The 26,969-nt window shown below is 44.2% G+C and overlaps 1 protein-coding gene across 2 annotated transcripts in view; it reads left to right on the plus strand.

The window, feature by feature from the left end:
* Positions 1-24,346, plus strand: part of LOC130129695 (RNA-binding Raly-like protein) — a 77,280-nt gene extending 52,934 nt beyond the window's left edge. For both annotated transcript variants that reach the window (XM_056299280.1, XM_056299281.1), the window contains exons 2-8: positions 5,057-5,132; positions 7,189-7,236; positions 9,708-9,889; positions 17,912-18,028; positions 18,460-18,629; positions 20,551-20,594; positions 22,376-24,346. In XM_056299280.1, coding sequence (XP_056155255.1) covers positions 5,057-5,132; positions 7,189-7,236; positions 9,708-9,889; positions 17,912-18,028; positions 18,460-18,629; positions 20,551-20,583 — 626 coding nt within the window. In that variant the 3' untranslated portion in view covers positions 20,584-20,594; positions 22,376-24,346. The remainder of the gene's footprint in view (positions 1-5,056; positions 5,133-7,188; positions 7,237-9,707; positions 9,890-17,911; positions 18,029-18,459; positions 18,630-20,550; positions 20,595-22,375) is intronic.
* The last annotated feature ends 2,623 nt before the right edge of the window (positions 24,347-26,969 follow it).

Here is a 26,969-nt window from a genome sequence, read left to right on the forward strand (position 1 = left end):
AGTATTTAAACTCATACGCCTTCATCACCTCTACTCCTTGCATCCTCACCATTCCACTGTCCTCCCTCTTGTTCACACACATGTATCCCGCCTTGCTCCTACTGACTTTCATTCCTCTTCTCTCCAGTGCATACCTCCGCCTGTCCAGGCTCTCGTCAACCTGCACCCTATTGTAGCTACAGATCACAATGTCATCCGTGAACATCATAGTCCACGGAGACTACTGCCTGATCTTGTCCATCAGCCTTTCTATCACCACTGCAAATAAGAAAGGGCTCAGAGCCGATCCTTGATGTAATCCCACCTCCACCTTGAATCTATCAGTCATTCCTAATGCACATCTCACCACTGTCACACTGCCCTCGTACATATTCTGCACCACCCTTACATCTCTGCTACTCCCAACTTCCTCATACAATACCACACCTCCTCTCTCGGGACCCTGTCATATGCTTATCACTTATGCATATCACTGTCTTCTACATCTACACCCCTTTACATCCTTTATCTATAGACACCACCATCACTGTCCTCTACACCTGCACCTCTTTATATCCTGTGAGTAGGCAGAGACAGGATAAAATAAGTGCTTACTTACTCTTTGAACAGCCAGAAAACTATCTGGTATATTGCACATGATCATTTACTCTCTTTTTTTTTTCCCTGGCTACGGATGTCTGATGTAAGCTGTGAGTAATGTCAGTAAGTTGTGGAAATTGGCAGGTCATGCCGGCATGCAAATGACAAACTTTGTAAGTATTCCTCATGCAAATGGCTTATGTGACTTGCAGCTTATGGGACTCTAGGGGGCTAACCCTAACTTCCATGAGACTGTATGCATTTTTGTGACGGCACCACTCCAAGTGAGCTCAGACCCTGCTCCATGAAGTTTAACTGTTACCAGATTTAACCAGCACCGGAGGACAGCCAGTCAGCATTCCGGCTGGGTCGTGTCATCGTAGGATAGAATCAAAAACATACATAAAGTAAACTGCACTATTAAAAACACATACATAGGGCATCCGGGTGGCATAGCGGTCTATTCCGTTGCCTACCAACACGGGGATCGCCGGTTCGAATCGGGCATCCCTACAGACACGATTGGCCGTGTCTGCGGGTGGGAAGCCGGATGTGGGTATGTGTACCGGTCGCTGCACTTGCGCCTCCTCTTGTCGGTCGGGGCACCTGTTCGGGGGGAGGGGGAACAGCGTGATCCTCCCACGTGCTATGTTCCCCTGGTGAAACTCCTCACTGTCAGGTGAAAAGAAGCGGCTGGCGACTCCACGCGTATCAGAGGAGGCATGTGGTAATCTGCAGCCCTCCCCGGATCGGCAGGGGGGGTGGAACAGCGACCGGGATGGCTGATGGCTCGGAAGAGTGGGCAAATTGGCCGGATACAATTGAGGAGAAAAAGAGGGGGAAAATCCAAAAAAACAAAAACAAAAAAACCACATAAAACCCATAGAGTGCGATTTGGTTCAGTAAACTCACTGCATTGGTGTCCACAAACTTGCAAACTTAAAAAACAACACTTTCTTCAGCACACGCTGTTTTATATCCCTTTCCGCCAGCTTGGTGTAACCCGGGTCGGGTCCTGCTGTGCTCACTGGGAGTGGGACGGGTTAATTACCTTGGCCACAAAGATTATGTTGCTGACCCCACTGTCTGTTGGTCTGCCAGAAAGATATCGCAAAAACAGTTTGATAGATTCTCCTTAAATTCTGTGAGTGGGTGGATGCTGGACAGAGTAACAGTTCATTAGATTTGGATGGGGAAATTTGATATATTTTTATATATTTAACTATGTTTTTGCAAAACATGTCCTCATTGAAAAGAATGGTGCACTGCTTGGAATGAGAGGGAGAAGGAAGTGGTCCGTTATATAGTTGTGAGACGTCATTATGGGAAAGTGTTCAGCCTTGGCACACGGTTGGGCTCAATGGGTGCTTCTCAGTAAATATTTAGTCACAATTTATTGTTTCTCAGTGTGAAGGTTAATAACCAAATTATAATTATCTCCAAACTCGGCATCATGGTCAATCCAAGTTCACTTTGCCAATTATGCCAGGCGCTTGCACACATACCAGCACACACACACTTTTTCTAGACTTGTGAGGACCCTCATTGACTTTGTTCATTCCCTATCCTTCAGCCTTAACCATCAGGACTACATGTCTAACCTTAACCCTTATCTTAGTTCCAACCTTAATCTCAAACCCATAAAATAAACCCTTAAAGAAATGAGGACCGGCCAAAATGTCCTCACTTTGCTAAAATGTCCTCATTCTGATGGTTAAAATCTGAATTTGCACCTCACAAATACAGCTGAACAAGATCACACACACACACACACACACACACACTTGTGCATAAACTTGGCAATGCACTTCCATAAAATGCTGCATTTTTAGCATGTCTAAGTAGGTGGTATACAAACAACCCAGGGTTTAATCCCATCTCTTCCGAGCGCAACCACTGGGGAAAAGGAGGCAGGAATTTTCCAGAGGCTTATTTTTACCCCGCTGTTATTCCACTCCGGGGATTGGTGGGGTGTCTCCACTTGTTGGGGGCCAGGGCCGGTGCATAAATTATTAATGCTAACTTACCCGGTTCGATGGGACAGACTGATAGGGAGTGCACAGCTATGTGTGCGATCAACAAACTCGGCGTTTTCATAAGAAGTTGCAGATATGCATGCATATCAGCCACTCGCTAATGTCCCTTATGGACCAGAACTAAACGGGCTCGGTACGAGGGCCTCGCTGGTGGCTACTCTGATGAAGCACTTAGCTGTACCAAAAAAACAAGATCTTTAAAGAGAGTTGTGCCACCTGAATTTATACAGAAGCGTGAACAAGAATATGTAATATATTCAACACAACAGAAGAAAAGCAGCAGTAGGACTCCAGTCCTTTGGTCAGACTAGAAGAAATGTGTTTTAAATGTTTTTTTTTTTAAAAAAAGATTTGTCCTGCAGCGATGTGGTTTCTTTTTTTTTTTGCTACGTATTGTCGACTCATGTTATTCAACAAAATATCACGTCTGCATGTGTTAGGCATGCCCTGGAAGTAGGTACGAGAGGAGAACGGTACCCACAATTGTAAATCTCCAATAAAGATGTTGTTCCCCGGTTCTGCTTTCTGTCCATTAAGTGAAAGAAAATGGAGATATAGTGTCTGTGCCTGAGGTTATGACTATGGGTTTTTTGTGGGGGTTTTTGCCTCAAACTTACTCAAACCCACAGGGTCCTCTCCCAAAAGCAATTCAGACTGTGCAGAAAATAAAATAAAGCTTGCAGTACCCTTGGCTGTACAGAGACAGTTTTGGCAGCACACACGGTTCGGAAAATGCATCCGCTTTCCATCAATTTAACTTGAAGACGAAGCTGTTTACCTGACAGCACTTCATTTCAGTCGTTTTTGACTTCATTAGATAGGAAAGTGGAGAGAGACTGGAAGGAAGAATGGATGGATGGACGGAAGAGAGGGAGGGAGGAGGGAAAGAAGGAAGGAAGGAGATAAAGGGGAGAGGAGGATGTGAGGAAGGAAGAAGGGAGGATAGAAGGAAGGGAGGGAAAGAAAGAGAGGGAAGGAAGAAAGGAGGGAATGATGGAAGGAAGGGTGGGAGGGAGGATGAAAGGAGGATAGAAGGGAGGGAGGGAGAGAGGAAAGAAGGAAGGAAGGAAAGGAAGTTGAGCCTGAGTCAGACCCAGGACATTGGTGATAAACCTGAGTCTATGTGCATTGGTTAAAGATGCTACAAAGTTTTTTTTTTTGTTTTTTTACTTTGCTGTGGACAGAAGGGGCACTATGGGGTCTGTAGACGTATCATAATTAAACTGATTAGACTGATAAACACTAAGTGGAAAAACTCCTCGTAGCCGTTTTCACCCGCCTGGTCTTTGATTTTTTTTTTTCTTACATGTAGAATGAATGGCTTTACAGGCCATCCAGCAGCATGAACTTGCTGCAGGTCATTTCTTTTTATTGTTTTACATTTTCAAGGATACCTGTCTCGTCCCTTCGCACTAATGAGATTTATCTCATAGTCTTTTTGCTGTACAGTAGCGAGGTCCCCCGCCTGTTTTTCAATTAAAACCGCCTCAAAATAATGGTTCCTGCAAAGTACAAAATTGAGTATAAAATGCCATCAAGCTGTGAAAATATCCCTTTGACTAAATAAAAAATAGTTTTGCAGTGAGATTGTGTGTGTGTGTGTGTGTGTGTGGTGGTCCAGAGAATACGAGCTTCTGTTTGAACATATGACTGTCATTATACACAGCATCCATAATTACTCCTAGCAGTAAAACATTTTCTACGCTTTCTGAGTAAAACGACACCATTTTTCTAGCTTACATAACATTTGCACCACTGCGAGTCATCTTTCGAGAAAGTCATTTTTGATTTCCATTTTCAACAGTATTCCAGTGTCAAATTGTGACATTGAGCTCGACGTGCTTTGATGGAAATGCATCATGGATCTTTAATGAGGAATTGTAAAGTGAATGTTTAATAAGGGATGTATGACTCATACAAGGACATGGGCATTTTAGCGGGAATTTTATGTGAGTCTTTCATGGGTATATGTTTCTGTGTTGTTTGTGAGCCCTTAATCTGGGACGATTTTCTGCCGCCATGTGATAGACAATAAAGTTTTTTTTAATCTTGAGGGGCTTGAAGGACTGGCGGCACGGTGGCCCAGTGGTTAGCGCTGTTGCCTCACAGCAGGAAGGTCCTGGGTTCGAACCCCAGGCCGTCCCAGGTTCTTTCTGTGTGGAGTTTGCATGTTCTCCCCATGTCTGCGTGGGTTTCCTCCCACCATCTAAAAGACATGCATGTTAGGGTTAATACTCCTGCCTGTGCCCCTGAGCAAGGCAATGGAAAGAAGAACTGGAGTTGGTTCCTGGGTGCTGCTGCTGCCCACTGCTCCTACACAATAGGATGGGGCAGATGCAGAAAATGAATTTCGTTGTATGTTTATACAATGACAATAAAAGTGTCTTCTCTTCTTGTAGGAGCGTGACTGACAAGTGATTTTTGTCTGTGTGTTTTTCCAGACATAAACATGGCAGGCGAGCCGAAGCCATACAGGCCCAAAGCAGGGTCCAAACGACCGCTCTCAGCCGTGTATAGGTAAGCTATGGCCCCCATGCCAGATGCTCTCATAGGTGCAAGGCCTGCTGTTACAAACAGCACTGTTAATAATCTGTCACATCCTAGGGCATCCAGGTAGTGTGGCGGTCTATTCCGTTGCGTACCAACGCGGGGATCACCAATTCAAATCCCCGTGTTACCTCCGGCTTGGTCGGGCGTCCCTACAGACACAATTGGCGGTGTTTGCAGGTGGGAAGCCGGATGTAGGTATGTGTCCTGGTCGCTGCACTTGCGCCTCCTCTGGTCGGTCGAGGCGAAACGCCTCACTGTCAGGGGAAAAGAAGCGGCTGGCGACTCCACATGTATCAGAGGAGGCGTGTGGTAGTCTGCAGCCCTCCCCGGATTGGCAGAGCAGGTGGAGCAGCAACCAGGACAGCTCGGAAGAGTGGGGAAATTGGCCAATTTGGGGGGGGGGGGGGGATATAAAATAAAATCTGTCACATCCTGATATAAATGGGGAGGGACTTTTCAATCTAATGATCTGGGTGGCTTTTCTGCTTTACCTGCAGCTATAAAGCATTCTGTATCTGCACAGACCTTTAATGTGTAAAGGAAATGTTGCATAGACCTCATCAAGCATGACCTCAAAGCTTTATTATGTTGGTCTAATTTCACCAAAGGGCAGAAATACGCTTTCATTCACTGGGGTTGTTCTGCTTTCGGTGCACTGTATGTTGGTTTTTCACTGGCATTTATACAACATATTCCTAGTAGTTGACTCCAACCTGACTTTTCTGTTTTTTACATCAAACTGCTTAGTTTACTAATTTATTAGTTTGCATAATGTGCTTTTATGCGAAGCTCATTTGCATTTTATAACCAATGCTGAGATGTGATATGGTAATTATGGAGCAGGAAAAAGGAATAGGAGAGGCAAACCCAACTTTGCTCTGCTCTGTTCTGAATTGAAACAGTAATACATTAATCCTAATTAAAATTCCTGCGAGAAAAGGATGTTTGCATCCTGTTTCAAAAACACACTCTCTCACTCCACGCCGGTTAGTATTCTGAACATTGACTTCTTTTTTTCCATTCAGGTTTTGAGTAAAAGTTTCTGAGTAATTCCATCAGTGTATTTAGCTGCAAAACCCTGAAACTGTTTTCGAGAGACTTCTGGCCCTCTTCTTTTCTTTTTTTTTTTTTTTTGCAAAATGACCAAAGGACCAGTCAGGTTGCCACTGATGCAACCAAAATCCCTTTATTTCCCACAATGAATATGGACGTAGCAGGATGTGATGTCATAGCTATAGCTGCTAACACTAAATGCCCTCTTCGACAACTGTGGACTATATGTTGTAGTCTTCCAAATTGAAATTATAAAGCACCTGGGATGTCCGGGTAGCATAACGGTCTATTCCGTTGCCTACCAGCATGGGGCTCGGCGGTTCGAATCCCCGCGTTACCTCCGGCTTGGTCGGGCATCCCTACAGACACAATTGGCCGTGTCTGTGGGTGGGAAGCCGGATGTGGATATGTAATGTGGCCTGGTTGCTGCAGTAGCGCCTCCTCTGGTCGATCGGGGCACCTTCGGGGGGGAGGGAGAACTCGGGGGGAATAGCGTGATCCTCCCACGCGCTACGTCCCCCTGGTGAAACTCCTCACTGTCGGGTGAAAAGGAGCGAATCCACGTATCGGAGGACACGTGGTAGTCTGCAGCCCTCCCCGGATTGGCAGAGGGGGTAGAGCAGTTGCCAGGATGGCTTGGAAGAGTGAGGTAATTGGCCGGGTGCAATTCGGAGAAAAAAATTTTTAAAAACGGGGGGGGGGGGGTTATAAAGCCCCTGGTGTTGTGAGAATGGTTGCTTTCCTCCTTGTTGAATTCACAACATACAGCACCGTGGCATTGAGCCCGTCTATTGGTCGAACGGGTTTTGGCTATGGAGCCTGCAATGATAGGCATAAACCAGAGATGTGTGTGTGTGTCACTTAATTATCTGTGAGATCCAAATGGGCCCAAACTTTTCTTTTAACAGAACCCCTCTCCATCTTCCTGTCCCTCCATCTCTCTCTCATCTCCTCTGCTTTGATTTCACAGTGGTTATGAGTTTGATTATGATTACTACAGAGATGACTTCTACAGCAGGTATGTGTCATCTGAAGCATAACATCTTATCAAAGGTGGCGACTCGCAGCATGTACACAGACAGATCACACACGTAATCAGCCCGCACCACTACCGACGCGAGCTCCCTCCCCGAGATGTTATTCAGTCACCAAATAGACCCCAACACAGATGAGTACAGATAAACTGGAGAGGTTTCCCTTCAAAATGCCGCAACATAAACATGAAGATGAAAGAACTTCGCCGTTTGCTCTCTAATTCATTTCCTGGCGATCAGAGTGTTTTTCTGAGGACGCGTTTTTAAGTTTTTGAAAATGCCACACTTTCTGAGAGATAGAAGTCTGCTGTTTCCGTGAACAGTCAAAGCTGACACCTCCGTCTGACTTTCGGTACGCTCCCTTTTTATCCTCTCCTCTTTTGATGGGATTATTTGTGTCAGAGCTTTTGCGTGTAATGATTTTTGCCCATCTCTAGGAAGGAGACACTTTAGTATTTGCAAGAGAAAGATTTACTTTTGTTTTGCACATGCTATTTGAGAAAGAGACAGACAGACAGATGAGGGGGGAGAGACAGACAGCCAGAGAAAGAGAGCAGAGAGAGAGACAGACAGACAGAGCGGGAGAGAGGGAGAGGAGAGAGGGAGAGAGAGAGAAAGAAAGAAAGAAAAAATCTTGGAGAACCCAACAGAGATTGAATCTTTGCACTACAACATGGGGAACAGGTAATAGGTTACAAAATGGGATCCTGTGCCTGGGAAATAGGTATGTGTGTGTGTATGTGTATATATATATATACACAGTGGCTTGCAAAAGTATTCATACTCCTTGAACTTTTCCATGTTTTGTCATGTTACGACCACAAACATAAATACATTTTATTGGAATTTTATGTGAAAGACCAACACAAAGTGGCACACAATTGTGAAGTACAAAGAAAATTATTCATGATTTCTAAATTTTTTTACAAATAAAAAACTGAAAAGTGCGGTGTGCAAAAGTATGCAGCCCCCTTTTCTCTGAGTGCAACCAATTGCCTTCAGAAGTTGCCTGATGATTGCTGAATGATCGAATGTTGACCTAATGACTAAATAGAGTCAACCTGTGGGTAATCTAATCTCAGTACAAATACAGTTGTTCTGTGACGGCCTCATCGGTTTGTTAAGAGAATATTGGGGAGCAAACAGCATCATGAAGTCCAAGGAACACACCAGACAGGTCAGGGATAAAGTTGTGGAGAAGTTTAAAGCAGGGTTAGGCTATAAAAAGATTTCCCAAGCTTTGAACATCTCGCAGAGCACTGTTCAATCCATCATCCGGAAATGGAAAGAGTATGGCACAACTGCAAACCTACCAAGACACGGCCGTCCACCTAAACTTACAGGCCGAACAAGGAGAGCACTGATCAGAGATGCAGCCAAGAGGCCCATGGTGACTCTGGACGAACTGCAGAGATCCACAGTTCAGGTGGGGGAATCTGTCCACAGGACAACTATTGGTCGTGCACTGCACAAATCTGGCCTTTATGGAAGAGTGGCAAGAAGAAAGCCATTGTTAAAAGAAAACCATAAGAAGTCCCGTTTGCAGTTTGCCAGAAGCCATGTGGGGGACACAGCAAACATGTAGAAGAAGGTGCTCTGGTCAGATGAGACCAAAATTCAACTTTTTGGCCTAAATGCAAAACGCTATGTGTGGCGGAAAACTAACACTGCACATCACTCTGAACACACCACCATCCCCACTGTCAAACATGGTGGTGGCAGCATCATACTCTGGGGGTGCTTCTCTTCAGCAGGGACAGGGAAGATGGTCAGAGTTGATGGGAAGATGGATGGAGCCAAATACAGGGCAATCTTGGAAGAAAACCTGTTGGAGTCTGCAAAAGACTTGAGACTGGGGCGGAGGTTCACCTTCCAGCAGGACAACGACCCTAAACATATCCATGTGTTAGAATGGCCCAGTCAAAGTCCAGACCTAAATCCAATTGAGAATCTGTGGCAAGATCTGAAAACTGCCGTTCACAAACGCTCTCCATCTAATCTGACTGAGCTTGAGCTGTTTTGCAAAGAAGAATGGGCAAAAATTTCAGTCTCTAGAGGTGCAAAGCTGGTAGAGAAATACCCCAAAAGACTTGCAGCTGTAATTGCAGCAAAAGGCGGTTCCACAAAGTATTGACTCAGGGAAGCTGAATACTTTTGCACACCGCACTTTTCAGTTTTTTATTTGTAAAAAATTTTTTAAATCATGTATAATTTTCTTTGTACTTCACAATTGTGGGCCACTTTGTGTTGGTCTTTCACATAAAATTCCAATAAAATATATTTATGTTTGTGGTCGAAACGTGACAAAATGTGGAAAAGTTCAAGGGGTATGAATACTTTTGCAAGCCACTGTATATATATAGATAGATAGACTTGTTGGTTGTACCTGAGGGTTGTAGATTGACTGTGTTGTGCATCACGATGCAGACAGCGAAGTGTAATGTTGTATTTCCAGGCTTTTTGACTACCATGGACGGGTAGCCCCTCCACCCAGGGCGGTGATCCCGGTCAAACGCTCCAGAGTGCTGGCTCCTTCCTCGCGCCGCGGGAAGACCTCCTTCCCCATCAAAGCCTCCTCTTCCTCCTCCTCATCGTCCTCCAGAACTCCCACCTCCTCGTCCTCCTCTGGGATTAAATGTAGGTACACCGATGGGCTCGCTCCCTGTGTTAGACTAGTCTGCTGTATAACGGTACCGCAATATAATGTTTTGTGGTTATAAAAGAAAGGTGAATCAATTCATCTGGACACAGTGTTTATTGAGAGAAACATTCATCATTCATCTGAGTGACTTCTTCAGTCTAAACTGACTGCAGGGTGTCCAGTTGGTGTGGCAGTCTATTCCGTTGCCTACGAGCATGGGGATCGCCAGTTTGAATCCCCGTGTTACCACCAGCTTGGTCGGGCGTCCCTACAATTGGCCGTGTCTGCAGGTGGGAAGTTGTATGTGGGTATGTGTCCTGGTTGCTGCACTAGCGCCTCCTCTGGTCGGTCAGGGCATCTGTTTGGGGGGGGACTGGGGGGAATAGCGTGATCCTCCCACGCGCTACGTCCCCCTGGCGAAACTCCTCACTGTCAGGTGAAAAGCGGCTGGCGACTCCACATGTATCGGCAGGGGGGGTGGAGCAGCAACCGGGATGGCTCGGAAGAGTGGGATAATTGGCTGGATACAATTGGGGATAAAAAGGGGGAACCCCCCCCCCCCCAAAAAAAATTCGATTCTAATAGGTGAAAATGCCAATTGTTGATTTCAGAATTTAAGTTTTGCTTTCCAGAATGACAATCCAAATGTTCAAGCTGTCATCACAGTGGTGAGCCAGTTCATTAAGCTGCAGTTCCAGTTCTCCAACCTCCTGCTTCACTGCTCTCCTCAACTCAGCTATTTCTTGAAGCACCTCCCTACACACACACACACACGGGGGAAAAATACAAAATAAACTGACTGCAGGTATTCCCACCCTTATAAACAATACAGCTGCATAACGACCGAAAACAAGAATTGGTTTTTATATGCAAATTACCGTGACCATTAACTAGAGTTACAATGGCCATGTGTACTATTCAGAGAGGATTGGGGAATAGTTGCAACCACACCATTGTAAGATGGTGACAGATGTACTCTTAGGTCCCCCCCTTGTCCAAAGGAATTGAATCAAGTGCAACTGGACTTGGTATATATCCGTGAAGACGTTTCGCCTTTCTGACTAGACCAAGCTAGTCTGACTGGCTGGTGATGAAACTCAGATATTTATCCTCTTTGGAGTCGTTATCAGAGCTATTGATGTGCGTGCGTGGCTCTTTGTGATCCGAAGTTAAGCAGCGCCGGTCGTTGGGGGTGTTCGTTTCGACTTCGTTAGTGCTCCATTCAGTGGTCATGAGTTGTTGGAGCCGTTGGTGACCGACTGTTGTTCTTGGAGGCTAAGCTTCTTGAGTCTCCTGGGTAGAGATGAAACGACGGTATTTCCAGTTTCGCATAGATGGCTTCTTTCACTCCTCTTTCAAATCATCTATCTTCCCTGTCCAAAATGTGTACGTTGCTGTCTTTGAAGGAGTGTGTCTTCTCCTTTAGGTGTAGATAAACTGCTGAGTCTTGTCCTGTACATAGGAGAAACCAAACAACCACTACACAAACGGATGGCCCAACACAGAAGGCCACCAAACTCCTCAGGACAAGACTCCGCAGTTTATCTACACCTAAAGGAGAAGACACACTCCTTCGAGGACAGCAACGTACACATTTTGGACAGGGAAGCTAGATGGTTTGAAAGAGGGGTGAAGGAAGCCATCTATGTGAAACTGGAAAAACCATCCCTCAACAGAGGAGGAGGTCTGCGACACCACCTATCTCCCACTTACAATGCCGTCCTTTCATCTCTACCCAGGAGACTCAAGAAGCTTAGCCTCCAAGAACAGCAGTCGGTCACTAACGGCTCCAACGATTCATGACCTCTGTATGGAGCACTAACGAAGTCGAAACTAACACCGCCAATGACCGTCGCTGCTTAACATCGGATCACAAAGAGCCATGCACATCAATAGTTCTGATAACGACGGGCGTGGCTTAACATCGGAACACAAAGAGCCATGGACATCAATAGCTCTGATAACGACTCCAAAGAGGATAAATATCTGAGTCTTATCACCAGCCAGTCAGACTAGCTTGGTCTAGTCAGAAAGGCACGAACTGACGAAGCCTCTTGGATGAGAGGTGAAACGTCTTCACGGATATATACCCAGTCCAGTTGCACTTGATTCAACTCCTTTGGATAACCATGACCTGGATGAATGAGAACATTCACAGACATGTCCCCCCCCCCTTGGTTACTGAGCACGCATAAAGACATTGTGTGGTTAAGTTAATGGTACGTTCTGTCTGTTCAGACTCGAATGCATAAGTCGGTCTTGGTCTGTGGCTGGGAAAATAAAGGGGATAGCATTATTCATCTGTGTACCTTTACTACACTGCTGTAAAAAGCTGTTTTAGTTTAGTTTAACGACCTGTGATGGACTGGCAGCCTGTCCAGGGTGTCTCCCCGCCCCGATGACTGCTGGGATAGGCTCCAGCATCCCCGCGACCCTGAGCGGGATAAGCGGTTTGAATAATGGATGGACGGATAGTTTAACAACACGGAACAAGCCACATAAAATTGCATGCACAGCCTCATTTCTATCTGGCTCTTATTTGGTCTTCTGATTAACTCGTGATGCAATATAACACTATATTCTGTGTATAATTAATGTCAGATTGGGGCCATCCCTACGGAGCTGTGGTCAGAAGTGTTTTCCCAAACATTAATCTTTATCCGTGGCCTGTGTAATTGGCCAGAGTCTGTGCTGTGTTTGTTTCATTGTTGTCTGTTTAGACCGGCGTTATCAGGCCTAACAGCTTGGTGAGGTCTGTCAGGGGGACCCGGTCACACTGGTTTCATGCAGGATTAAAAAAAAAAAGCCCATTTCACACCCTGCTTTTGGACAGAGTCAATGAATTCTCTCCCCTGTCAAGGCAATGCTGCTGTACGTCTGGGAGACTAATTTGCCCCTGCTAGTCGTATCATGAAAAATTGCTGTTGTATTGACTTTGGCCTGAATAGATTGGATCACAGAACAAGGTTAGCTTGCCAGACAAGTGTGTGGAGTAGTGAGGAGAGTCTGAACTACTTGTGCTATATGGTAAACTAACAACTTTCAAAGGCATAGACCATTGGGACTGATAAATTTGGGTCATTTGACCCCACCTTCATTTTATATTAGACATATTAAATATATATATATTATATATATATATATATATATCCATTCATTATCCAAACCGCTTATCTTGCTCTCAGGGTCGTGGGGATGCTGGAGCCTATCCCAGCAGTCATCAGATGGCAGGCCATCACAGATCTATATATTATATTATATAATGTATTAATATTAGACAGATAGGCTTTGAATTAAAAAAAATTTAAAAACACACACACACAAAAAGAAGAAAAAAAGCAAAGCCAAAAATCCATATTTTATGCTTGTGATTGAATGTTAAAGTTAGTGAACATAATTCTCAATATGACGACACTGTCTTTTAATCTTTAGGCCAACCTAGTGTTGAGACTTAAATTATATCAACACCAGCAACGGAAGCACTCGTGTTCCTTTGTTTTACTTATTTTTCCCTTAACCTGACCTATCTAAACATGCTCAGTGGCAGATTAGGATGTGTGTAACTCCTGCAGCTTACGTGGCTGATAGCACAAAAGAGGAGGAGCCCGAAACCGCTCCACACGTTCTTATCATCAAAGGACAACTAGTAAGCTGCCCAAAGCAAGCTTAGATGGTGTTAAAATAACAGTCAGTCGACGTGTGTGTGTGTGCGCGGGCATACGGTGCAGTCGTGCATGTGCGCACGTGTGTGTGTCAGTGTGTAAAATTGTACAGGAGATGTTTAAGCGTGTCGGAACACCATGGCATCGTTTCCTACATCTTCAATTCATTTATTTATTTGTCTATTTTTCTTTTTCCAAGGAAAAGTTGATTCGGTACTTGTCTGTAGCCTCGGGGTTGACAGCCCCTTGCATATACAACACGAGACTCATTTCTGACGCTCTCTCACTCACACATCACCTATACCTTACCCAATGGTACACTACCATACCTATCTCTCTCTCATATAAGTCGTTCTGTTCGGAGATATTTCACCGGGCCCTGGATCTTGGAAGAGGACTTCAGTACATGCAGACTTTGATGAGACAAATCTGCAGATTTTCAGAGGGAATTTTGTTGACAGATTAAAGTATCCCGTCGAAGAACCCTCTATAAGAAGGGCTAGTATGACAATGAAACCTTCTTCTTTTTCTTTTTAAAACATACGCTGACATCTCCTCTTCATCAGAGGATCGTGTGTTGTGTATCTCTTTAGCTGCTCATACATAGAAATACACATACGCCGGGAGAGTTTTGCTGTTGCACATGCAAGAGCGTGCTATGAATGCTATATAAATTAGAAAACCTAAAGGATTTACAGCTGCCCAGGGCCTAAACACAGGCATTAAACTAATTTATAAGCAAAATGTTTTTTTGTAGTGCTTCTGATTCTGGGGCAAAAGCTTGACAGGCACTTGAGAGGTTGTTTACCATCTGCTCATCCATCCTCCATCCAGCGCTGACAGGATCTGATAGGTGCCAAGGAGAATTTTATGTTTTCCACTCAACTTGTGGTGAAGTGTTGTTTTTTCTCTTCTTCTTTCTTTCGAGCGTTGACACACATTTAACTGCTCAGGGTGAGGGAATAGGATTATCTCATTACTTGAGAGCATAAATTCTTTAATCTGCTCAGTTCTCTCTGCTAAAGAGGGGTACCCTCTTTTCAGCATCCTCGTGATGGGTTGGCTTGAATTAATGCTGACGCCCCGTGGATGCAGTTTCAGGATACAGTATTTTGTGACTTATTTTTAAATAGATCGTCAATGTTAACGCTTACACGGAGGCGCATCAGTAGCAGTTTGTTTTGTAAAAGAAACACGAGGTTAAACTGCAATAAAAGCAGAAAGAAGATTAAGTATACAAAAAAGGCGATGAAAATTAGTTGTTGAGGTGGATGTTAATCTCGCCGGCCCCTCGGCCTGTTGCACCTCTGATGGTAACCCCGAGGTCCGAAGCTGGAAACCACTGCCCATCAGTGTTTCACCGCTCATCATAAACTACTGCCAAGTGGGCCTCCTGTAGCTACCCAGTCTTTAGGAGTTCCTCGCTCCCCAAGCCTTGTCCTTCTGAGGTAAAGCCAGAGGCTGGCTTTCTCTGCTTCCTACGTCACTTCCTTTGGTTGCCTTCTGCAGCTTCGCTCCTCTTTACCCTGACTCTTTGAGCGGGGTCTGAGTTGTCAATAGACCATTAATTCAAACATGACCAATGTACTTCGCTTCATCTTAGTAGGGTCAAGATCAGCCTTCCCTTATTGCCCGGAACGTTAGAGTAATTAAACCTAGACCGTTTTAGTGAGTTTGCTAACATCGACAGGTTATAAGCCATGTAAAGGTTAAGAACATAGCAGGCTGGTCTTGGTACGCTGGGATGTTAGCATAGCAGGATAAACATAGCTGAAACTAATAACATTAATAATGGGTCTGTTTGATTTAGGTGTACCAGCACACCTATCAGCATTGACAGACCCAGCACTAACAATTGTCCATAGTACTGTCGGTGCTGGTTCTTTGGCTCGACTACATCCAACAGATGTAGGCGGTGGATGGAGAACGTATGCTTTGCCAGCCAAGCCGTGGGGCCCAGTCACCTTTAGTCTTTAGCATGAACAGCAGAACATCCCTGGCTAAAGGGTTTCAAAATGCATGCCGATTCATAAAGGATCAAGAGTTCACATGGATAAGCCAGCGTCGATCCATCTAACCCTTAAAAGCTATTAATAACTTTTACAATCAATTCTTAAATGCACATTCAACCAGTCCAGAGAATTGCAGTCTTGTCTCTTGGCTTTGGTTAAAAGCCTTGAATTCTCAACACTTCAAAGCCATTTTCGAGCTCTTTGACTGAGGCAGAGAGATGGGCATCACGCTAGTCACAGTAGTCAAGGAGAAATAAAGCCATGTATAATTCTTTCTGTATCCCTAATATTTGACATATAGCGCTGATTTCGTTTTCTTTTTTTTGCAATGTTTGTAAGATGAAAAAACACCATCAGACAAGCTTTTGTCATGTTGCTCAAAAATGAGTCCCGAGTAGAAGCTGATATTCAAATTCAGAATGGTTTAATATATTGGATGAATATTGGATTAAAGGACCAAGGGCACTGGTGTGATGCCTGAAAGAAGGACATCAGCTATATTAGGATTTAATTTGAATGAAAATGTGGTGTGTTTGCCTCAAAAGAGCACACGGTTAAGTGGTCAGTCAAGTTTCCTGGATTAAGTCAAAGTCTTCTGATTCATTCCCTCAAACGTTCATCGGCTTTATGCATTATAGTTAGTCCTCGCTCTGTTGTTTAGTAATCCTATATAACATTTAGATACCACCAGATTAGGACTAAGTGGGTGGTGGGTTTCAGGTTAAAGTTTCTTGAACATAGCTTGTGTCTCTTCATTACGGAGGCGTGGAGGCAAAGCGTTTTCTAAAGTTGAGGTGCTGTACTACTGAAGGTTCATGTGGAGCGGACACCATCGCAAAGAAAATCAAAACGATAGTGGGGACAAGGTCGTGAGGAGGAGGTTGCTGAATTCTATGTGCTTTTCAACAGGTGACCAGTGAAGCTGGGTGAGAATGGGCGTTATGTGGGCACGGGGGTTTGTGTAGGTATATGCAATTTACAAGTTTTGAGTTGAGTTGTAGTTTCTTAATGTTTGGCGAGTAGACTGGTGAATATGGTATTGCAGTAGTCCATCGCTTAGTCTTTAACAGTTATGATAAAGCGCTAACTAATTTTCAGAGTAGCTGTAGTTCAAATGATTAATAGGACACTTGTAAGCTCTTACAATACACTTTTTAACATTAGAAAATGGCTTAAAAGGTGTCCAGGTAGCGTAGCGGTCTATTCCGTTGCCTACCAACACGGGATCGCCAGTTTGAATCTCCATGTTACCTCTGGCTTGGTCGGGCATCCCTACAGACACAATTTGCCGTGTCCGTGAGTGGGTATGTGTTCTGGTTGCTGCACTAGCGCCTCATCTGGTCGGTTGGGGTTTCTGTTCGCGCGGGGGGGGGACAGTGTGATCCTCCCATGTGCTACGTCCCCCTGGCGAAACTCCTCACTGTCAGGTGAAAAGAAGCTGCTGGCAACTCCACATGTATCAGAGGAGGCATGTGGTAGTCTGCAGCCCTTCCCAGATACAATTGGGGAGAAAAGGGGAGGGAAAAAGTACATTTGCTCAACAAAGTAAATCCAAAGTCTACACTGACCGTTTTTGTACATGTATCTCATTCTTTGCACTTTGATTTTTCCCACTTGTGTGTTCAGACACCAAAACAAGCATTTCATTATGAGAATAAGTGTAAACTTGCTTTCATATATGACAAACTTGAAACCAAAAGTATAAATGATCTTATTGGTATGGCTTGGAATGGTTTACAGTATACAAGACTAGATGGCCTACACCAATATATCTGAAACTTTGTACCTAAACTTAACTTTGAGAAATGTCAGGTCTAAATTCTAATTTAATTTGGTTAAGATTTCTTGTAATGGAATTGTAGTATTCATGTAGAAAAATATATGATGGCTATTATTTTCAAAGCTGTCTGCTAATGTTTACAAGTTTGTTGTAAGAGCTTAATAAAGTGCCCCATTGCTAACCACTATGTCCAACTACTCGATGTAAAGGTCAGGAAGACAATACATGTGTACATAAACATTTAAACAGCATCCCACACCATGGTGGCTCTCAGCCACTGAATAATGTCTAAAAACAGCAGGTTCACTGGTTACAGGGCAGCCTTGCAGTCGAGCACACTGAGATGTGGTTCCCCGAAGGAAAATGCAATTTAAGCTGATGAAATGATAGCAAAACGTTTAGCCTATTAACGGATGATAGCATGGGGATTGTGATAAGCTGCATACGACACTACATCATGGCTGCGTGCCTTGAAACTGGGACGCCAATGAAATCAGCAGGAAAAATAAACCGAAGCTCAGATAGTAATGAACTGATTCCTATCTGTTTATTTCTGCGTCTCAGCAGTGAAGACGGACCAGCTTCAGACCATCAAACGGGAGCTGACTCAGATCAAGATGAAGATCGATTCTCTGCTGGGACGCCTGGAGAAGATCGAGAAACAACAGAGAGGCGAGTCTGGTGAGGTTCAGACGAGGGACCTATAGCAGTGTGGTGGGGAAAAAGAGACCACTAGGTTGGGGGGGGGGGGAATTAAGAGCACACGCTTGCCATCATTCTTCCTGACATTGTGGGAGATAACAAAGCTGAGCACTCTGTCATAACACAAGACAGGTGTCAACACTGTGCTGAGTCAGTTTGTATAAAAGGTCTTTATAAATGCCTTAGACCGGAGGACACAGTCTCTCCAAGGGCAGATAAGACTCTGCGAAGGTCACCAAGATGAATACGCACCCTGCCACGGCAACGACATAGCATTCATCCTCAATGTTTGGCACAGTAATTCACATTCTACGGGCATCCGTGCTTTGTTGACTTGCGCAGTGCCTTACATCCTCTGCCCCGTTTTGTTTTGTTTTTTTCTCTCTCTCTCCCTCTCTCTCTTCATTCAGAGGCTCAGAGGAAGTACGAAGACAACTGTGACTCACTGCACGAGGAGTCGGTCTCAGAGACAGCCGAGAACTCTGGGGAGGAGGGTGGAGAGGGCGCGCTGGATGTGGAGGCGGGAGAGATGACCGACGGAGGCGAGGACGACTACGATGAGGAGGGCAGCCACCATCTGGTAAAGAAGGGATGGTTGACGGTTGACAGGGCTGTCAGTGAATGGGGGGGGGGGGGGCCTTTGGGAGATCTCAAGTGGGTAGACAATCTTGGCCTTCTGAAAGTTAATCTTCCAGAATTATTCATGGCTTCAGATTTGAACGAGCGGGATTTCACACGAGTGAATGGCGAGGGCACCTCGACTGACAGCTTCTCCCTGTCGACCTCGGCTCAAGAAGTTGAGGCACATCTCTACGCTCCCTCGCACACGCTGACTCAAACATCCATGCTTGTCAGTGCACACACACGCACACAGTGTCGCCATGCGTAATTACAGTGGGAAGCCACAGTCACAGAGTTTGGGACCGGTAATGTCAGGTGCAGATATAACAACCCCAACTGCAGTTAAAGACTGGGTCTATAGGCTCAGGCATATGCCATGTTTTCCTCCCACAATACAATCGGTGCATGAAGAGCAGATTTACTCTTGTCGTTATTGCATTCTGGAACATATTATTGGTGATATTCAAAACCATAATTTTTATCAAAGACATAATATCATTGCATAAGAGTAGCATCATAACAGGCGTTCAGGTAGCGCAGCAGTCTATTCCGTTGCCTACCAACACGGGGATCGCCGGTTCGAATCCCCGTGTTACCTCTGGCTTGGTCGGGCATCCCTATAGACACAATTGGCCATGTCTGTAGGGATGTCATTTGGGAAGCCGGATGTGGGTATGTGTCCTGGTCGCTGCACTAGTGCTTCCTCTGTTCAGTCGGGGCGCCTGTTCGGGGGGGAGGGGGAACTGGGGGGAATAGCGTGATCCTCCCATGCGCTATGTCCCCCTGGTGAAACGCCTCACTCTCAGGTGAAAAGAAGCGGCTGGTGACTCCACATGTATCGCAGGAGGCATGTGGTAGTCTGCAGCCCTCCCCGGATCGGCAGAGGGGGTGGAGCAGTGACCGGGACAGCTCGGAAGAGTGGGGTAATTGGACGGGTACAATTGGGGAGAAAAGGGGGGGGATACATCATTGCATAAGAGCAGCATTATTTATGGTGTTGCTACATTTGAGATGTTATTTTTTGCTTGAAAAAAGTGAAGAATTAAGCATTTGATCATCAATTCCCATATGCATATCAGCCAATGAATATCACAGGGCTGTGTCTCTGATCGGCACATTGTAATAACATTCATCCAATTACACAGTTCAAACAATAAAAGCCTACAGATGGAGATGATAAATCCTCTCTTTAGGAAGACGTGTCAGTCGAGACCTTGTCCCCATTTTCCATGCGCTAGCTTGAGATAATTTGAAATTGCAAGTAAACAGGTTAGATTTTTAAATATGGAATAAATGTTAAGGCAAACAGCGAAAATCTAATGACTGTCTTCTTTAAGCAGCTCTTTTTAAATACTGAATGGGCCCTTATAAGGAAGTTTTTCCTCACTAACACTGTTGGAGCTTTTCAACTTCCGTGTGTGTGGTGCGGGGGTAAAACATTCATGAAACCGTACAGCGCTATAATTAATAAGAATTCCTTCAGTTTTTCTCCTGAAGCATTAGTTGTACAATTTCATTTCACATCTGCTAGTTTATTTCAAGTTCAAGCAATGATGTCCAGTGGGTTTATTTTATCTCATCTTTTATTTCATGTGACCATGCTTACCCTATTGTGTTGTATTCATTAGCTTTTAACTCGAGGACTGCAGGCACATCAACTTTGATGTGGATCTTGCCGCCTCCTCGCTAATGGAAGATATTTTTTCATAGGTAGCGCAAGCTTTATTTATTTTCTGAAGGTCATATGGTTCAGACATAATGATAATGTACCACAAAGATCATTCAGCAGGTTGGCAACCTATGAATTTCAGTTTGTACTGTACTCAAAAGACTTTATCGGTACCCATTCTTCAAACTTTTTTCTATGCTCTCATTTTCAGATAGAGAACCACGTATCAGACATCGACAACTGAGCTCAGATCAGGTAAATGCTTTGCTTGGCCTGTTATTACAGCATCTGTGAAGTTGTTTTTGCTAATTGCAAGGCTTCCCCCAGAACTCAACCAGGATTTTTCAGCATTATGGTGATAACACTCCATTAGTAGTCATGAAACGGGGAAGTCTTGCATTTGTGAACACTGCCGAAATTTTGCAAAGAAGTGTCCATAAATGTGAAAATTACAACCCTCATCTCTTCGTTTGCCACTATCTTTGGTGGGCTACATCAACTTAGGCCACATTCTACAAGAAAATGAGAGTGGCTTGGCAGTCTATTCTGTTGCCGGTTCGAATCCCTGCTTGGTCGGGCGTCCTTACAGACACAATTAGCTGTGTCTGCGGGTGGGAAGCCGGATGTGTCCTGGTCACTGCACTAGCACCTCCTCTGGTTGGTCGGGGCGCCTGTTCGGGGAGTAGGGTGATCCTCCCATACGCTATGTCCCCCTGGTGACTCCACATGTATCGGAGGAGGTGTGTGGTAGTCTGCAGCCCTCCCCAGATCGGCAGAGGGGGTGGAGCTGAGACCAGGATGGCTCGAAAGAGTGGGATAATTGGTCAGAAAAAACAGGCCACATTCTACAAGAAAATCTGAACAACACTACATACAACTGTTGATGGGAATGCCACCAAATGTCGTATAAAGAAGTCGATTCACGGATTGTCTGTCAGTAACATCACACTTCCCAACCAATAGGCTGCTCAGTAGTAAGGCTGCTAATGGAGCGTTATCCTTACACTATATATATATATATATATATATATATATATAAAGAGAGAGATGTTGACATTTGTGATTGCTTTCCTTAAAAGGCTCTTGGTGAGGGCATAACATTTGTGCTGTAGCCTGAGTATCTCTAAACATTTGTTGACCACCCCCTAAGCCATAAGCCCTGTTACATTTGGAAGGCCAGCTAAAGCTAACTTCAACAGAGGGGGGCAATAATGGCTTTCCAATGGCCCAGAACTACCCGTAAACAACATTCATCTAATTGAATTGTGTGGAAAAGGGTGTGAATGGCGGGGCCTGAGGTAAAGTGTTTCCTGCCTCTCGCCTCTCAGGGCGCGGGTAATGAAGCAACCATATCATCAGTTGACTTGCTAACTGGATCCTCCCAGCAGGGGCACTTAGCTTATTAATAAGCTGCGCACTGTCGGTTTTCTCAGTTTTCTCCCCTGCTGAAAAGGTAAAATAGAGTATTTATACATTCCTAGATCGGAAAACATCAAAAGAATGCCACCTTTTCATTACGTAATTTAAATTTTCTTGCAGTCCCTGCAAAATGTTTGCTGCTAATACCATAGCACTCTATCTTCGCTGCCTGCCTCAGAGTCCCAGTCCCTCCTGCTCCTCCATGTGCAGCATAGAGACTGCATATTTCACTTCCCTTTTCCATTTAATTTCCATGTCTGCTACCTTAAAAATCATAAGAAGGGTAACATCCTCAGGGCCCATGTATACCGCTTTAAAAAAAAAACATGAAAATTCTCCTCAGGATCATGCATAATATGTGAACCAACCAAGGACAGAAATGAAAACCACCACAAGTAGAACTTCAATAAGTCACATCTTGCAGGATTAGAAGACTGGCTCCAGCTACCAGCAAATATTTTCCCAATTCCTGGTATATTTTTGAAGCCATTCAGAATGGACAAGCTTTAAACCGCATCTAATCCTCATCAGATTTACAGCATTATAAATAACCACTGTGTTTGCCAAGGTGGACACAGGTCTGTAATGTGTTTTCATCATTGTCCTCATCACTTCAGGCCGAGGGAAGACGCACCTTTCTGTGGTGTGAGAATTCATCATTACTTTCAAGAAACAAGAGAGGATCTCTGAGGGATCAAGATACCCATGTTGGAGTGCAAGTCGTGTTTGAGAGATGTTAAAATCACGTTTAGATTCCCAGTCGTATGATGCAAACAGAATGTGATGTGCTCTCTAAAGGAGATGTCTTTTTTTAGCCCCATTTCATTACATTGGCCCGAGTTTAACTCGTGTATATTCTGTGCATCTGACATTTTAATGCGAGAGAGGGAGAGATACATGTTTTAATATTCTGATTTAGGACATCTTATTGAATTGTATCAATGCAAGGAAGTACTGCCGTTGACAGTTGCTGACAACTTATTTTAAGTGTTCACATTACAACACTTTTCAGGAAGGCTTTCCATTGAATTTCTGTTATGTCTCATAAGTAAGTTAAATGCTGTAATCTTCTACAATGGTATGATTTTCAGAAAATGAAAGGAACATCATTTCTGTCTGCTTTGGACTTTACATTCATAGATAAGCCGATAACTGTGAGCATAACTTTATCCAGCTTATCTACTTGTCACATGAGTGCCCCGTGGGGTTGTTCCATCATATAATCCAACTTGTGCCAACATTCGGAAGCAGAATGGGCTCCTCCCTATGGTAGCCGGCCAACTCTGGCAACGACCTTCTGCCAGGGAGCAATGCCTTATGTCTCAATGCACTCCTCCCTGCTTATAGTCTGTGCTTGCCAACATGGAGGGCTGCTGTCGGGACCCGGCGCCTCTCTCTCCCCACCTCCTTTGCATTCATCCTACCCTCCGGGGGCAATTTTGCAGAAAAGGGTGAAGTATTGCGTTGCACCATCGTAATATAGAGTCCTCAGAGAATCTGTTATAAGACTTTGCCGAGCACACGAGTGGATCTCGCCATCCAACTTCACGACATCTTAAATCACCTTGACAGAGCAGCTCCGGTTAACTCAATCACGAATGTGTTGCTTGCAAAATGAACTGTCTGTCTCATTTGAAAGTCATTAGAGCGATAAGAAGCCAGTTTTTGCCCTGTTAATTACTCGACCATGCAAGTCATATTTGCCCTCTTCTTTCTCTTCCACCGATGGAGAATATTTCGTTAAAGCCAATGTCGTAGACTATTTACATAGAGACATGCAGGGTGGAGGACATTGTGCACAAGTTTTCCTACAGTAGACTTAAAACGCATCTGAATCCACCACGGCAGCACTGCCTCAACAAAATAGCTGAGTTTCACACAGCTTATTCAAATTAAGTGTCTGGTCAACGATGATAATGGGTAATATTTAGCACTATTTTTGTATTTATGATAAAAAAAGACATATTTGGGAAGATGCCTCTGCTACATGTTTATCTTTTTTGCTGGTAGCCTGTTATTTAATGATAAATATGGTGATGTGTCAACTGTTTGCAAAAAGAAAATTTCACAGCTTTCAATTGTGGTAATTTAATCAGGTCAACTCAGAACATTTCCATCTCGGCCCTGTCTCACTCACTCTTTATTTGTCCTGTAAATAGCCCTTGATATACTTATTTCAAATGCATAGTAGAATAAAAAAAGTGATGTTATGACTAAATTAAAAATTATGTTCAAGTTATAGAATGAGTCAGTGTGATGGAGCCGTTGCAGGTGACCCCCCCATATATTTCAGCTAGAACTTTTTTCGGGTTGGGATTTAACACGGGGCCTTGTAGAGATGTGTAACTGACAACTGTTGTATAGAAATGTACAATTTTTTGTAAAGATATTTTTTATCAAAGGCATGTCAATTGTATCTTTGTATTTTCATTTTATTGTACAGTAGAGTATATCCCAGCTGTTGTAAGGCTATTGAGTCCATTGCATAAAAGTACATGTCATTCAAGATATGTTTTGTGTTCGATCAATCAATAAAATGTTATTGTTTGTGTCTTATATTTAATCAGTCACGAGTTTCAAGGATAAACGCAGTCTTGTACAAATAAACTGAAAGACTGGTTTTTATGCTCTGCATTAGCCATTTAGATGAAGCGTCTTAATTACACACTGATGCATTGTGATTACTTGCAAACTGTTTACAGACAATTCTAAGTAGCTCATTAAGACCTTCCACAGTTAAATATTCATTTTCTCCCGAGTTCATTAACATATATCCTTGGCTAGTCGCGAGCGTCTCATTTAATCATGATTTACGGTTAATTATGCAGCATATTACTGTTGCCATCAAAAATCACTCCACAGCTCTGTACTGGCCTACGGTGTTTGAATAAATCAACCAAGTTGCTGTATGTCAACAGGAAACTGGACAACGACAGATTGTTTGATGTGTCAGTCAGTCTGCCGGCTGACGTCTGCGTGTACCCTCAGTGCACACAAATCTCAGCTGTAAGCCATTTTTCCTGTGATAAACTATAACCCTGACACGGCCTCTGTCACTGGTCATTTTGCCGTTTGACCATAAAGTTCTCGAAATGAGTCACTGAGTATCTACCAATCCCTGCAGCAGGCCCAAATAAAATCACATTTGATCTCTTCAGAACATCTGGGATGTGAATAACAGAAGTTTGAGAGCAGGTAACCAACTAATTTGGTTAACATCATCGCTCGTCGGGTGGATTCAATGCTGATATTCAACCACAAAACTGCATTTTGAGCTGAGTTCCACTGCAATGCTTTGTCAGCATCTTGGAAACTTCAGGTAATAATTATAATACATTGGTAAAGTGATTAAGTACAATAACACAAAGTCAAAAGGAGAGGAATTTAAATCAAATCACTAAATACGTGATGGCGAGGAAATTAACTCAGAGAACACCTTTCTCCTCGAATTGGTATAAAAATTAGTAACAGCTAGCAAAAGTCGGCATTTCCAGCCCAATTACAGTAGCCAATCACTGTGATCGACAGCGACTGGCTAAAACCCTGCGTTGATTTTCACTTTTGGCCCCGGAGAGCATCGACGGGCAAGACACTAGACATTATCTGCTCATCGGTGGCTTTGAATGGTGTCAATATGTCACTTAGGACCCTGTAAGGGAGGCCAGGCAGTAACAGATGAAGCTCCCCAGCAAACGGTAATGTAGCAAGGTTAACATGGGCCAGGGTCGGTACCGGAGCAGATGAGTCCGCTATACCAAATCCACACAACGCTGCCAAGCATGACAGACCACGGCTGTCTCCATTTAACCTACATGAGAAACAACTAGTCACCTCTAATAACGTCCTGTTCTACTCAGCTGTAGCAATGCGTGATTGAATAAACGTTCCTTAACATCTAAAAGAACATGCATTTATTTGAATAGACAGTCAGACAGCATTACAGATGGGTAATACAGTCAGTGTGCCCTTGAGGGTACCCACTCACTGCCTACACAGACTCACTTCACGTCCTAGAATGTAACTTGTGATAAATAGCCAACTGGGTGTTGAAACGTAGCGGTCGTAAAACACGTGCGTCATGTTTACGTTAAGCTAGGCTACTTCTTCCGTTTCGCTGAGCGTGGCTGAGCGCGAGCAACCGAAGCTAGAGCCACCCCGGCCTGCGCCCCCTGGCTTAGCAGCCGGCATATGGAAAAGCAGTTTGCCTTCGATGAAGTCGAAGGGGAAATGGGACGTGGACAAGAGCCAGACTGTATGCAAGCTGTGTCTTGCTAAAATAAAATAATTTGGGAACACAACAAACATGGAGAAACCGTAATTCACGTTTCCACCCGGAGTTGCGGGGGAAACAGCCGGTTGTAGTTGCTGCCAACCGGAGAACAACTCGAACAAGCCCCATCAAAGCTTCCGCCGGCCCCGGAAAGGGCCAGTCACAAAGTCGACCGCAAACTTCTGCCAACGACTTGCGCCCCTACTCGGTACTGCGAACCTGGGCTTTAGCGCTATGCTGCACACTTTGGAGCCGAGATACAACACCCCATCTCGACGATTATTCACCGACACAGCGATCCCCACACTCTACCGCAAAACCGGTCCCGGAATCACCGCGGAAAGCGGGTAGGATAGCAAGAACATGCGATGCCGTGCACAGCCATCGCTACAGAATCTCATGTCACCGCACTTCATTACCTATGACTGGCAGCTCGTGTCTCGCGTGCAGGCGTTATATACTTAGCACAAAAAGTAAGGAAATTTGTGTCTGGTAGATTATTTCTTTGTTGTAACGATGCTTCTTGGCAATAAATCTTACATTTGTAAGGAACATGCATTTGTGGGATGAGCAGCAGAGCTGAGTATGTGGGTTGCGCCCATGAAACATTTGCCAAATCTCTGCCAATGCCAAACAGCTTATTTTGCTGTTGCTATTGACTCTTGTTTTGAGCTTCTGCTACCCCAGGTGCAGACCATCAGGTGCCTGATATAAGATTTATTACCAAGAAGCATTGTTACAACAAAGAAATAATCTACCAAACACACATTTCCTTACTTTTTGTGCTAAGTTTAGTTACTGCACAGCCGAGCATGTAGACCAACTCCTGTTCTTACACAAAAACTTACACATTCCAGCATTCACCAGCTAAGCGCGTTCGTTATGTTGCACATCCATGCATTTCCATAATTTCATTGTGGCCTATTATTTCTATTTTCTCC

The sequence above is a fragment of the Lampris incognitus genome, chromosome 19 (genome assembly GCF_029633865.1).
Source record: "Lampris incognitus isolate fLamInc1 chromosome 19, fLamInc1.hap2, whole genome shotgun sequence".
In the NCBI taxonomy this organism is placed as follows: Eukaryota; Metazoa; Chordata; class Actinopteri; order Lampriformes; family Lampridae; genus Lampris; species Lampris incognitus.